At 40.0% G+C, this 13,380-nt stretch overlaps 1 protein-coding gene across 2 annotated transcripts in view; it reads right to left on the bottom strand.

The window, feature by feature from the left end:
- The window catches only part of NPEPPS (aminopeptidase puromycin sensitive), a 97,641-nt gene that overhangs the window by 65,903 nt on the left and 18,358 nt on the right, over positions 1-13,380 (bottom strand). The window contains exon 3 of one of the 2 annotated variants that reach the window (XM_030840080.2): positions 5,000-5,134. The exons of the other annotated variant lie outside the window; for it this stretch is intronic. Within the exon in view, the coding sequence (XP_030695940.1) occupies positions 5,000-5,134 (135 nt within the window). The remainder of the gene's footprint in view (positions 1-4,999; positions 5,135-13,380) is intronic. 2 annotated transcript variants of the gene reach the window in all.

Genomic DNA, 13,380 nt, shown 5'->3' with positions numbered 1-13,380 from the left:
TTATAAAATTATTATTTATAATAGAATATATACATAGAAAAATAAAATAATATTTTATTATAAGGGATCTGGAAAAGAAGATCCCTTGTAATTCTAAAAGTTTGAAACTATTTACAGCAGAGAATTTCCAAGCAATATTCTGTGGCAGTTCCAAATATGAATTACAGATTTGCCAAAATATTGATTTCCTTGGCCCTTGGGGCAGCCAACAGGTCTTGAGCAATGAGAGGCCTCTGACACCCTCCTTGTGTGAGCCTCTTCTTTCTGGTGTACCAAGAAAACATCCTTTTCTATTAACATCTTGGAAAAAAAAAAGTTAAGAAGCACTGATTTGGAGAACTAACTCTTCACTTTAGCATTTAAGAACAAGCATATGTATTATGAAAAAAGACAAAACATACTAAACAAGTGGTGGCAAGGATATGGAGAAAAGGGAACCTCTGAAATACTGTTGGTGGGAATGTAAATTGGTACAGCCATTATGGAAAACAGCATGAAGATTCTTCAAAAAATTAAAAACAACTATTTTATGATCCAGCAATCTCACTTTTGGGTATACAACATAAAGGAATGAAATCTATATCTCCCATGTTCATTGCAGCATTACTCACAATAGCTATGATATGGAAACAAACTAAATGTCTGTCAGTGATGGATGAATGGATAAAGAAAATATGTTATGTTTATGTGTGTGTGTGTGCGTATATATATATATATATACACACACACAGACATATATAAATATGTATATATATACATATATAGATGTATATATATATGAAAATATGTTATGTTTATGTGTGTGTGTGTGCGTATATATACAGACATATATATATGAAAATGTTATGCTTATGTGTGTGTGTGCATATATATATATACACAGACATATATGTGTATATATATATGTGTATATATATATATACACACAGACATATATATATATACACAATGGAATACTATTCAGTCTTAAAAAAGAAGGAAATCCTGCCATTTGTGACAACATGGATGAATCTGGAGGACATTACACTAAATGAAATAGGCCAGACACAGAAAGACAAATACTGCATGATATCACATATGTGGAATCTAAAATAATCAAACCCACAGAAGCAGAAAGTAGAATGCTGGCTGCCAGCAACTGGAGGGAGGGGGAAACGGGGAGATATTGGTCAAAGGGCACAAAGTTTCAGTTACACAAGATGACTAAGTTCTGGAAATCTAATGTACAGCAATGTATCTATTGCTGTACTGCACGCTTGAAATTTGCTAATAGGGTAGATCTTAAGTGTTCTCACCACAAAGAAAAAACAAAAAAAAACAGAAAATGGTAAATGTGTGAGGTGATGGACATGTTAATTAGCTTGTGATGATTATTTCACAATGTATATGTATATCAAAACATCAAGTTGTATATCTTAAAGATATATAATTTTTTGTTAATTATATTTCAATAAAACTGGAAAAAACAATAGCATATAATACAATATTATATAATGCTATGGAATCAGTTTTTCTCTCCATTTAATCTAAAAAGTACGTAATTTACAATTTTTACACTCTGCATTTCCTTAATATTTAAAACACTGTACAGAATCTTTACAATTAGTAAATATCTTGATTGTATTCCTCAAAGGGAAATAAAATACAAATTAAAGCTAATGAAAAGTAGTCCCAAATATAATTTTGTTTGTTACACATAAAGTCAATAGAATAAGCATATGAAGAAATTCAGGGGACTTCCCTGGTGGCACAGTGGTTAAGAATCCGCCTGCCAATGCAGAAGACATGGATTCGAGCTCTAGTCCAGGAAGATCCCACGTGCCGCGGAGCAACTAATCCTGTGCCCCACAACTACTGAGCCTGTGCCCTAGAGCCCACAAGCCACAACTACTGAAGCCCGTGTGCCTAGAGCCCGTGCTCTGCAAGAAAAGAAGCCACTGCAATGAGAAGCCCGTGCACCACAACGAAGAGTAGCCCCCACTCACCACAACTAGAGAAAGCCCGCGTGCAGCAATGAAGACCCAACACAGTCCAAAATAAATAATACATAAATTTAAAAAAAAAAAGAAATTCAAGCCCAAAAAATATGACAGACTTATTACTGCATTTCTTTACGTTTTGCTTTAGTTCACTCAATACGTATTTATTGAACACCTACTATACGTCAGATACCATGGAAGACCACAGGTGAAAAAGAATGAATCATGGCTCTTAGTCCTTAAGGAACTTAGATTCTAATAAGAAGTAGCACAGACACAAACAGATAATTAAAATATGGTGTGGAGACTGCCCTGGTGGCTCCATGGTTAAGAATCCTCCTGCCAATGCAGGGGACATGGGTTCTATCCCTGGTCCAGGAAGATCCTACATGCCACAGAGCAACTAAGCCCATGCGCCACAACTACTGAGCCTGCATTCTAGAACCCACGAGCCACAGTTACTGAGCCCATGCACTGCAACTACTGAAGCCCGCGCACCGCAACAAAGAGTAGCCCCCACTTGCCGCAACTAGAGAAAGCCCGCACGCAGCAACGAAGACCCAATGCAGCCAAAAATAAAATAAATCTATTAAAAAACATATATATATATATATATATGGTGCGGTTTTTAATGACAGGCAGTAGACTGTGTGATGATGTGCATGGACCCAAGGAGCTGAACTGTCTAGGTTTGAATCAGTTACCAATTTTATGACCTACAGTAGGTTATATAACCTCTCTGTACCTAGGGTTAGCTATATGATTATGTAATGCATTTAGTGCCTAGCATACACTAAACAATGAATTCATTTTTTTTATTATCATCACTATTAACATTATCATTATTAAGAAAAATGATACCCTTGGTTGGATCTGGTCTGAAGGTTAGGAAACCTAACTTAGGAAGACAAATACACCTTGTATAATCAAATGATAAGTCATCTAAATTCTTAAAACAACAGTCACTAGAGCAATCCATATCAGCTTAAAGCTGTTTAAATATGTTTTAAAACTTGCCAAATACAAATAAAACTTGAAAACCATTATACACTCATATACTTTATATTTGTACACAGCCATATGGAAACTTAGCTATTCCTCATCAGCGAGTCTTTCACTATCACTCAAAACCAACTAAAGTGAAAGTGAAAGAATGTAAGTATGTACAATTGCAAAGTTCATGTTCTTTCTCTGTGACCTGTATTAAAAAGGAATAAAAAGGTTGGCTATTGTTATCATTTGTTCCTTCTAATGCAAGGATTTATTCAATGGGACTCCAGTTTTTTTTTTTTGGCCATGACTCATGTCTTGCGGGATCTCAGTTCCCTAACCAGGGATTGAACCTGGAACATGGCAGTAAAAGCCTGGAATCCTAACCACTAGGCCACCAGGGAACTCCTGAAGATTACTTATTTTAAAATGGATCCATTCCGGGAGTTCCCTGGTGGTCTAGTAGTTAGGATTAGGTGCTTTCACTGCTGTGGCCCAGGTTCAATCCCTGGTCGGGAGCTGAAATCCCACAAGCCGCAGTGTGGCCAGAATTTTTTAAAAAAGGGATCCATTCTGCATAGAAAGCAGAACACAGTTCACAGATAAACTCAGAAATCCCAACAAGATCAGGAATTAAAAATGTGAGGTTTTGGGACTTCCCTGGTGGTCCAGTGATAGAGAATCCACCTTACAATGCAGGGGACGCAGGTTCGATCAGTAGTCAGGGAAGTAAGATCCCACATGCCGCGCGGCAACTAAGCCTGCGTGCCGCAACTACTGAGCTTGCACGCCTCAACTACAGCCCGCATGCCACAAACTACAGAGCCCACACGCTCTGGAGCCTGCGAACCACAATTAGAGAAGAGAAAAACCTGCACCCCACAACTAGAGAGAGGCCTGTGCACCACAACGAAGAGCCCGCCTGCCGTAACGAAAGATCCTGCATGCCGCAACTAAGACCTGACACAGCCAAAAATAAATAAAATAAATAAATAATAAATAAATCTTTTTTAAAAAATGTGAGGTTTTATCTTAATGTTAATACTATTTATAAATTCTTCCCTTGAAAAATATGTCTTCTGTTTGTCTCTACTGTCTTTGCAATTGGTTTTAAGTTTCTTGTAGATAAAGGATACTTCAGACATGCTTTCACACTTACCAAACTACTACTTAAAAATGGATATTGGGACTTCCCTGGTGTTTCAGTGGTTAAGATTCTGTGCTTCAGGACTTCCCTGATGGTCCAGTGGTTAAGACTCCACACTCCCAATGCAGGGGGCATGGGTTCAATCCCTGACCGGGGAACTAAGATCCCACATGTCGCCCGGTGTGGCCAAAAAAGACTCCGCGCTTCCACTGCAGGGCGCATGGGTTCGATCCCTGGTCGGGCAACTAAGGTCCCACGTGCCACGCAGTGTGGCCAAAAAGAAAAAAAAAACTTTTTTTTAATGGATATTAAATAAAAACTCCTTGAATTACTACACAAATGACCACTTAAGCAAACAAAACAAAACAAAACGAAAAACTTTGATATGGGGAGGGGAAGGCTTCAAATAAATAATAAACTAAACTTCCTTTAGTTAATTTATCTGAAAAGTGAGCAGACAGGCAGAACCTGGGAGATAGAGGGAAACATTCTGTACAATATTACTTGCAGTTCCACAATAATCGAAGGTACTTGATTCTAACATTAATTATGATGCTTACATAAATAATTATTTATGTACACATCAATAAGACTTAAATAAGGAATTCCTGGCGGTCCAGTGGTTAGGACTCGGTGCTTTCACTGCTGTGGGCTCAGGTTCAATCCCTGGTCGTGGAACTAAGATCCTGCAAGCTGTGTGGCCCAGCCAAAAAAAAAAAAAAGACTTAAATAAACCAAAATGTTAAATGTTTATAAAGCAGCCAAATAATGTAGGTTTTGGAACCAGTGCTTAAATGTTAGAATATATATACCTTCAGAGTAAAGTTCCATTAAAGAGGAAAATAGGAAAATGTGGGGAGGAAAAAAAAAACAACCTACTCACCAAAATTGTCACTGAATTGTTTACGGTTGTCAAAGCATCTAAAGACACAATCTGTAGGGGATTCCCTGGCGGTCCAGTGGTTAGGACTCCGGGCTTTCACTGACAAGAGCCTGGGTTCAATCCCTGGCCGGGGAACTAAGATTTCACAAGACACACGGTGTGGCCAAAAAAAAAAAAAAACAAAAAAAAGGATCAACTGTTAATATATCTGGATTAAAAGATATGAGAAAGTTTTAGTTTCTATTTGAAATGGTCTCACTTTCCTCTTTCCAAGGGAAAGCGGGTAGAAGAGTAGACAACTCATACTCAGTATAGGTAATATAAATCCTATTATGCGTTATTTTAAGGCAAGTTCTAAGATTTCTGGATAAGTCTCAAGTGACTGATTGGTCACAGGATGCTAATTAGAAATTTTAATTTGTAGACTCATGATACCACAGACTGAATCAAGTCCAGAAACATTAACTAGAATATAAAAATCTAGAAAGACACGACAAAAGAGAATTCTAAACCAAAATGCGCCTTTCAGTTAGCTGCAGATTAGCAAGGTGGGAGAAAGCTAACTTAAAAAATTCACTCAACTGACAGATTTAACTAATACGGCAAAGTTAAAACACAAAAGACAGACACAATGAAATTTTGCAATGATAGATAACAAAGGGTGTACCTACAATATATATCATGTATGTTCAAAGCAATACAAAAATAGGCCAAAAAAATTACAAATATAAAATTGTTACCAAAAAAATTAAAAGGCCAATAGTATATGAAATGATATTCAACTCTATTAATAAAAAGTTCAAATGTAAACAATATATTTTTCATTTCTCAGATGAGAAAAAATAGAAAGATTCATAATAACATCCAGTAAACCGGCAATACAGCTATTCAAAACCTGTCACACTGGTTCACAAAAGATGTCTTTTGCGCTACTGTTTATAACAGCCAAAAAAGGGAGGGATAACCAATATGTGCAACATTAAGAAATGGCTTTGTAGGGGGCTTCCCTGATGGCGCAGTAGTTAAGAATCCGCCTGCAAATGCAGGGGACACGGGTTCAAGCCCTGGTCCGCGAAGATCCCACATGCCGCGGAGCAACTAAGCCTGTGCACCACAACTACTGAGCCTGCGCTCTAGAGCCCGTGAGGAACAACTACTGGGTCTGCGTGCCACAATTACTGAAGCCCACGTACCTACAGCCCGTGCTCCGCAACAAGAGAAACCACCGCAATGAGAAGCCCACGCACCGCAACAAAGAGTAGATCCCTCTCGTCGCAACTAGAGAAAGCCTGCACGCAGCAACGAAGACCCAACACGGCCATAAATAAATAAATAAATAATAAATTTAAAAGGGAGATAACCTTCTTTAAAAAAAAAAAATCAGTTGCTTTTCCATACTCTAACAATGAACAATCTCAAGACTTCTCTGGAGGCGCAGTGATTAAGAATCCACCTGCCAGGCCTCCCTGGTGGCACAGTGGTTGAGAATCCACCTGCCAATGCAGGGGACACGGGTTCGAGCCCTGGTCCGGGAAGATCCCACATGCCACGGAGCAACTAAGCCCATGCGCCACAACTACTGAGCCTGCGCCCTAGAGTCCGTGAGCCACAACTACTGAGCCCACGTGCCACAACTACAGAGCCCACGTGCCACAACTACTTAAGTTCACATGCCTAGAGCCCGTGCTCCACAACAAGAGAAGCCACCACGATGAGAAGCCCACACACCACAAAAAAGAGTAGCCCCTAGGGCTTCCCTGGTGGCGCAGTGGTTGGGAGTCCGCCTGCCGATGCAGGGGACACGGGTTCGTGCCCCGGTCCGGGAAGATCCCACATGCCGCGGAGCGGCTGGGCCCGTGAGCCATGGCCGCTGAGCCTGCGCGTCCGGAGCCTGTGCTCCGCAACGGGAGAGGCCACAACAGTGAAAGGCCCGCGTACCGCAAAAAATAAAAAAATAAAAAAAAAATAAAAAAAAAAAAAGAGTAGCCCCACTGGCTGCAACTAGAGAAAGCCCGTGCACAGCAACGGAGACTCAACACAGCCAAAAATAAAATAAATAAATAAATAATAAATTTATTTTTTTAAAAAAAAGAATCAACCTGCCAATGCAGGGGACATGGGTTCGAGCCCTGGTCTGGGAAGATCCCACATGCCGCAGAGCAACTAAGCCTGTGCCCCACAACTACAGAGCCTGCACTCTAGAGCCCGTGAGCCACAACTACTGAGCCCATATGCCACAACTACTGAAGCCCTTGGGCCTAGAGCCCGTGCTCCACAACAAGAGAAGCCACCACAATGAGAAGCTCGCACACCACAATGAAGAGTAGCCCCCGCTCGCCATAACTAGAGCAAGCCTGCACACAGCAACGAAGATCCAATGCAGCCATAAATAAATAAATAAAGTTATTTTAAAAATAATGAACAATCTCAAAGGGAAATTAATAAAACATTCTATTTACAATAGCATCAAAAATAACATAAAATACTTAGGGAAAAACTTTAACCAAAGAGGTGAAAGACTTGTACACTAAAAACTACAAAATGTTGCTCAAAGAAGTTAAAGATACAAATAAATGGAAAGATATTCCTTGTTCATGGATTAGAAGACTTAATATTGTTTGATGTCCACAATAGCCAAGGTGATCTATATGTAGATTCAATGCAATCCCTCTCAAAAGCCCAACAGTGTTTTTTGCAGAAATTTTAAAACCCATCCAAAAATTCAAACAGAATCTCAAAGGACCCTGGAGAGCCAAAACAATCTGGAAAAAGAACAAAGTTGGAAGTCTCACATTTCCTGATTACAAGGCTACCCTAACCCCAAAAAGTGTGGTACTGGCATCAAGACAGACATATAGACCAATGGAATAGAATGGAGAGCCCGGAAATAAACTCTTGCCCATACAGTCAAACGATTTTCAACAAGGGTGCTAAAACCATTCATTCATTGGGGAAAAGGGAAGTCTTCAAAAAATAGTATTTGGAGGGCTTCCCTGGTGGCGCAGTGGTTGAGAGTCCGCCTGCCGATGCAGGGGACACGGGTTCGGGCCCCGGTCCGGGAAGATCCCACATGCCGCGGAGCGGCTGGGCCCGTGAGCCATGGCTGCTGAGCCTGAGCGTCCGGAGCCTGTGCTCCTTGGCGGGAGAGGCCACAGCAGTGAGAAGCCTGCGTACTGAAAAAACAAACAAACAAAAAATAGTATTTGGAAAACTGGATATCCACATGCAAAAGAATGAAGTTGAACCCCTTATACCATATACAAAAATGGATCAAAATGTGGGAATTAACACTATAAAAGGGACCTAAATGTGGGAACTAACACTATAAAACTCTTAGAAGAAAATATAAAAGTTTCATGAGGGCTTCCCTGGTGGCGCAGTGGTTGAGAGTCCGCCTGCCGATGCAGGGTACACGGGTTCGTGCCCCGGTCCGGGAAGATCCCACATGCCGTGGAGCGGCTGGGCCCGTGAGCCATGGCCGCTAAGCCTGTGCGTCCGGAGCCTGTGCTCCGCAACGGGAGAGGCCACAACAGTGAGAGGCCCGCGTACCGCAAAAAAAAAAAAGAAACATTAGCAAGGATATGGAGCAACTGGATCTCACACAGCTGATGGGGATATAAAATGTACAACCATTTGAGAAAACTGGCAGTTTCTTTAAAAATTCTCCATTTACCATATTATGCAGCCATTGTATTCCCAGGTATTTTTTTAAGTGTTTTTATTCATTCATTCATTCATTTATTTTTGGCTGCATTGGGTCTTCGTTGCTGCGCGTGGGCTTTCTCTAGCTGTGGTGAGTAGGGGCTACTCTTCTTTGCAGTGTGCGGGCTTCTCATTGCGGTGGCTTCTCTTGTTGTGGAGCACGTGCTCTAGGCGCGGAGGCTTCAGTAGCTGTAGCACGCGGGCTCAGTAGTTGCAGCATGCAGGCCCTAGAGTGAGCGGGCTTCAGTAGTTGTGACTCGCGGGCTCTAAAGTGCAGGTTCAGTAGTTGTGGCACACGGGCTTAGTTGCTCTGCGGCATGTGGGATCTTCCCGGACCAGGGATCGAACCCGTGTCCCCTGCATTGGCAGGCAGATTCTTAACCACTGTGCCACCAGGGAAGTCCCTATTCCCAGGTATTTACCCAAGAGAAATGAAAGCACATGTCTACAAAAGGGCACATATTGCTTTTATATTTTAAGAATGCAACCTTTTATATTAGAAATAAAACTAAAATCACTAGGAGGATTTCTGATATCTGGTCTTACATGTAAGGAGCCTAGAAGTTGCCACTCCATCCTAACAACACAAGTAAAAAGCTGGAGAAACTGAAAAATCAACAACTCTCCTTAGATCCACCAGAGAAGTGAGGACAAAGAGCAAACCACTGCTGAAAAAACTGGAGACAGGCAGATACAGAAAATCACAACATACCTGGGCAGAAACCCACAAGAAGAAATCACCCCTGGCAACTAGTGCTGGGGTAGGAATACCTGAACTGTAATTGATGAAGTGCTGGAGGCTCAGTGTGGACAAGCTTGAGAGTTTAAAATTCCAGGAGGACCCAGTCATAGGGAGACCCTCATGCTTTTTACGAGTCTTACCTTCAGGAGCTGTACCAGGTCCTAAAAGTAAATATCAGAGAAAAATCCTCTCATGCTTCCGGCAAGGGGAGGGGAAAAGAAACCATTCTGAAATATGCTAGAATATTCTGTTCTTAACAAAACCTGCCCTCAGAAGAAACTATTTTACCAGAGTTTAACCTGCTGGGGTTCCATCAGAGCTTAACCTACCTGGGGTAAAGTAAATGCCCAACTCCAGCCCCTCCTAAGGGGGCTACCTAAGGGGGTAAGAAATATTCTACCTAAGGGGGTAAGAAAACCTGAGAAGCACCAGTGAAGCTCACAGACCAGGAGCACAAGCTCACGGAAAGACTAAGATTTAATCATAGGACTAAAGAATGCTTCCGCTCCCCTCTTACCTTACCACTGCATTATTAAAGTCCTATTTATTGCAGTTCCTTTTACCTAGTACATCATGTCTGCCTTTCAACAAAAAATGGCAAGGCACACTAAAAGGCAGAAAACACCGCTTAAAGACACTGAACAAGCATCAAGACTAGAATCAGATATGGCAGGAATGTTGGAATTATCAGACCTGTACGATTAATATCTAACAATGGATAATGCAAGCAGAAACATGGAAATTCTGAGAAATAAAAAGAAATGCTAGAGATCAAAAACACTGTAACAGAAAATAAATAATATCTTTGATGGGCTCATTATTAGACACAGCTGGGAAAGGAATCTCTGCTCTTGAGGACTTGACACTAGAAACTTCCAAAACTGAGAAGCAAAGACAAAAAAGACTGAAAAAAACAAAAACACAACAAAATATCCAAGAACTATGGGAAAAGTACAAGAGGTGTTACGTACATGTAACAGGAATACCAGAAGGAGAAGAAAAAGAGAAAGAAACAGAAGCAATATTTAAAGCAATAACTAAGAATTTCCCCAAATTAATGTCAGAAACCAAACCACAGATCCAGGAAGCTCAGAGAAGGATAACGGAGGGGAAAGAAAAAAAAAACAACAACAATTACACCTAGGCATATTAGAGTCAAAATTTAGAAAATCAAAGCTAGAGAAAAAAAAAATCTCGAAAGAAGCTGGAGGAAAAGAAAAACACCTTACCTACAGAGGACCAAAGATAAGAATTACATTCAACTTCTCAGAAACCATACTAGCAAGAAAAGAGTGGAAGGAAATCTTTAAAGTGTCAAGAGAGAAAAACTACTAACCTAGAATCCTGTACCTTTCAAAATTGTCCTTCAAAGTGAAGGAAAACCAATCTTTTTGTGAACCTAAACTGCTCTTAAAAAATAAAGTCTTTTTACAAAGTGAGAATAGACTTTCTCAGACAAACAAAAATTGAGGGAATCTGTTGCCAGTAGACATGCTTTACAAGAAATGTTAAAAGTTCTTTAAAGAGAAGGAAAATTATATAAGTCAAAAACTCAGATCTACAATAAAGAAAGGAAGAGCATCAGAGAATGAGTAAATGAGAGAAAAATAAAAATGTTTACTTCTCTTATTCCTAATTGATCTTGAAGATAATAGTTTGTTCAAAATAGTAACAGCAGCAATGTATTTGATTATGTTGGCTTCTGTGTGGATGCAAATGTGTAAGGGAAATGAATGACAGCAATGACACAAGGAATGGGAGAGAAGAATTAGGAATATTTTGTTATTATAAGGTACTCACACTACCTGTGAAGCAGTATAGTTTTATTTGGAAGTGGACTAGATTAGTAGTAAATGTATACTGCAAACTCTAAGGCAATCACTAAGAAAACTTAAAAAAAGGAATATAATTGATATGCTAAGAAAGGAGAGAAAATGGCATCATATAATGTTCAATTAAAACCATAAAAGGGGGCTTCCCTGGTGGCGCTGTGGTTGCGAGTCTGCCTGCCGATGCAGGGGACACGGGTTCGTGCCCCGGTCCGGGAAGATCCCACATGCCGCGGAGTGGCTGGGCCCGTAAGCCATGACCGCTGAGCCTGCGCGTCCGGAGCCTGTGCTCCACAACGGGAGAGGCCGCGGCAGTGAGAGGCCCGCGTACCGCAAAAGAAAAAAAAAAACAAAACATAAAAGGTATCAATGGTATAAATACACCAATGAAACAACAGACTGTCAGAGCAGATCAAAAAACAAGACCTAACTACATGCTGTCCACAAGAAACCCACTTTAAATATAAAGACACATATAAATTAAAAATAAAGAGATGGGACTTCCCAGGTGGTGCAGTGGTTAAGAATCTGCCTGCCAATGCAGAGGACATGAGTTCGATCCCTGGGCCAGGAAGATCCCACAACCCATGGAGCAACTAAGCCTATGTGCCACAACTACTGAGCCTGCGCTCTAGAGCTCGTGAGCCACAACTACTGAAGCCCATGATCCACAACAAGAGAAGCCACAGCAATGAGAAGCCCGCACACCACAACAAAGAGTAGCCCCTGCTCGCCACAACTAGAGAAAGCCTGCACGCAGCAATGAAGACCCAACGCAGCCAATAAATAAATAATTTTTTTACAATAAATAAAAGAATTTTAAAATATGTTTCATTAAAAAAATAAACAGATGGGGAAAAGATATATTATGCTAACATTAATCAAAAGAAAGTGGAAGTAACTATATTAATTTCAGACAGAGCAGACTTCAGAAGAAGGAAACTTATCAGGGATAAAAAAGGGGAATTACATAATGATAAAAGGGGCAATACTCCAAGAAGACGTAACAATCCTTAACATGTATGCCTCTAACAGCAGAGTGTCAAAATACATGAGGCAAAAGCTGACAGAATAGCAAGGAGAAATATATGAATCTACTATTACAGTTGGAGATTTTAACACCCTTCTGTAAGAAACACGCAGATCCAGCAGCAGTAACTCAGTAAGGTTACAGCTGAACTAAACAGCACCATCCATCAACTGGATATAATTGACATCTATAGACTATTTCATCAAACAATAGCTCATTATACATTCTACTCAAGCTCACATGGAACATTCATCAAGACAGACCACACTCTGGGTCATAAAACACACATTAACTAATTTAAAAGAATAAAAAATTATAAACTGCTCTCAGACTACAATGGAATTAAATTAGAAATCAATAAAAGAAAAATAGCTTGAAAAAATACTAAAATACTTGGAGACTAAACACATGTCTAGATAAGACACAGGTCAAAGAAGAAATAACCTTCCAGAACAGAAAACACCAGGCCCAGATGGGTCCACTTGTGAATTCTACGAAACATTTAAGAAAAATTATACCCGTTTTCTACAATCTCTTCCAGAGGATAGAGGCAGAGGGAACACTTCCTAACTCATTCTATTAGGCCAGCCATTACCCTAATATCAAAATCAGACACATTACAAGACATTACAAGAATACTACAGACCAATAAATATCTCTTATAAACATAGATGCAAAATTCTCAACAAAATATTAGCAATATGCAAGGCGGTTTCAATGTTCAAAATTAAATTAATGTACTCCATCACAGAAACAGGCTAAAGAAGAAAAATCACACGATCAAATGAATAGATGCAGAAAAAACATTTGACAAAATCCAACATCCATTCATGATAAAAACACTCAGCAAACTAGGAATAAAGATGAACTTCTTCAACTTGATAAAGAATATCTACAAAAACCCTACAGTTAACATCATACTTAATGAGAAACTCTGAGCTTTCCAGCTAAGATGAGGAACAAGCGAGGATGTCCCTTCTCACTTCTACTTTTCAACATCATACTGGAAGTTCTAGCTAATGCAACAAGACAAGAAAAGGACAGGAAACAAAAGGTATACATACTGGAAAGGTAGAAA

This window comes from Globicephala melas, chromosome 20, assembly GCF_963455315.2.
Source record: "Globicephala melas chromosome 20, mGloMel1.2, whole genome shotgun sequence".
Taxonomy (NCBI): domain Eukaryota; kingdom Metazoa; phylum Chordata; class Mammalia; order Artiodactyla; family Delphinidae; genus Globicephala; species Globicephala melas.
Note: the sequence above shows the minus strand (reverse complement) of the source record. Positions and strands in the feature narration are given on the sequence as shown.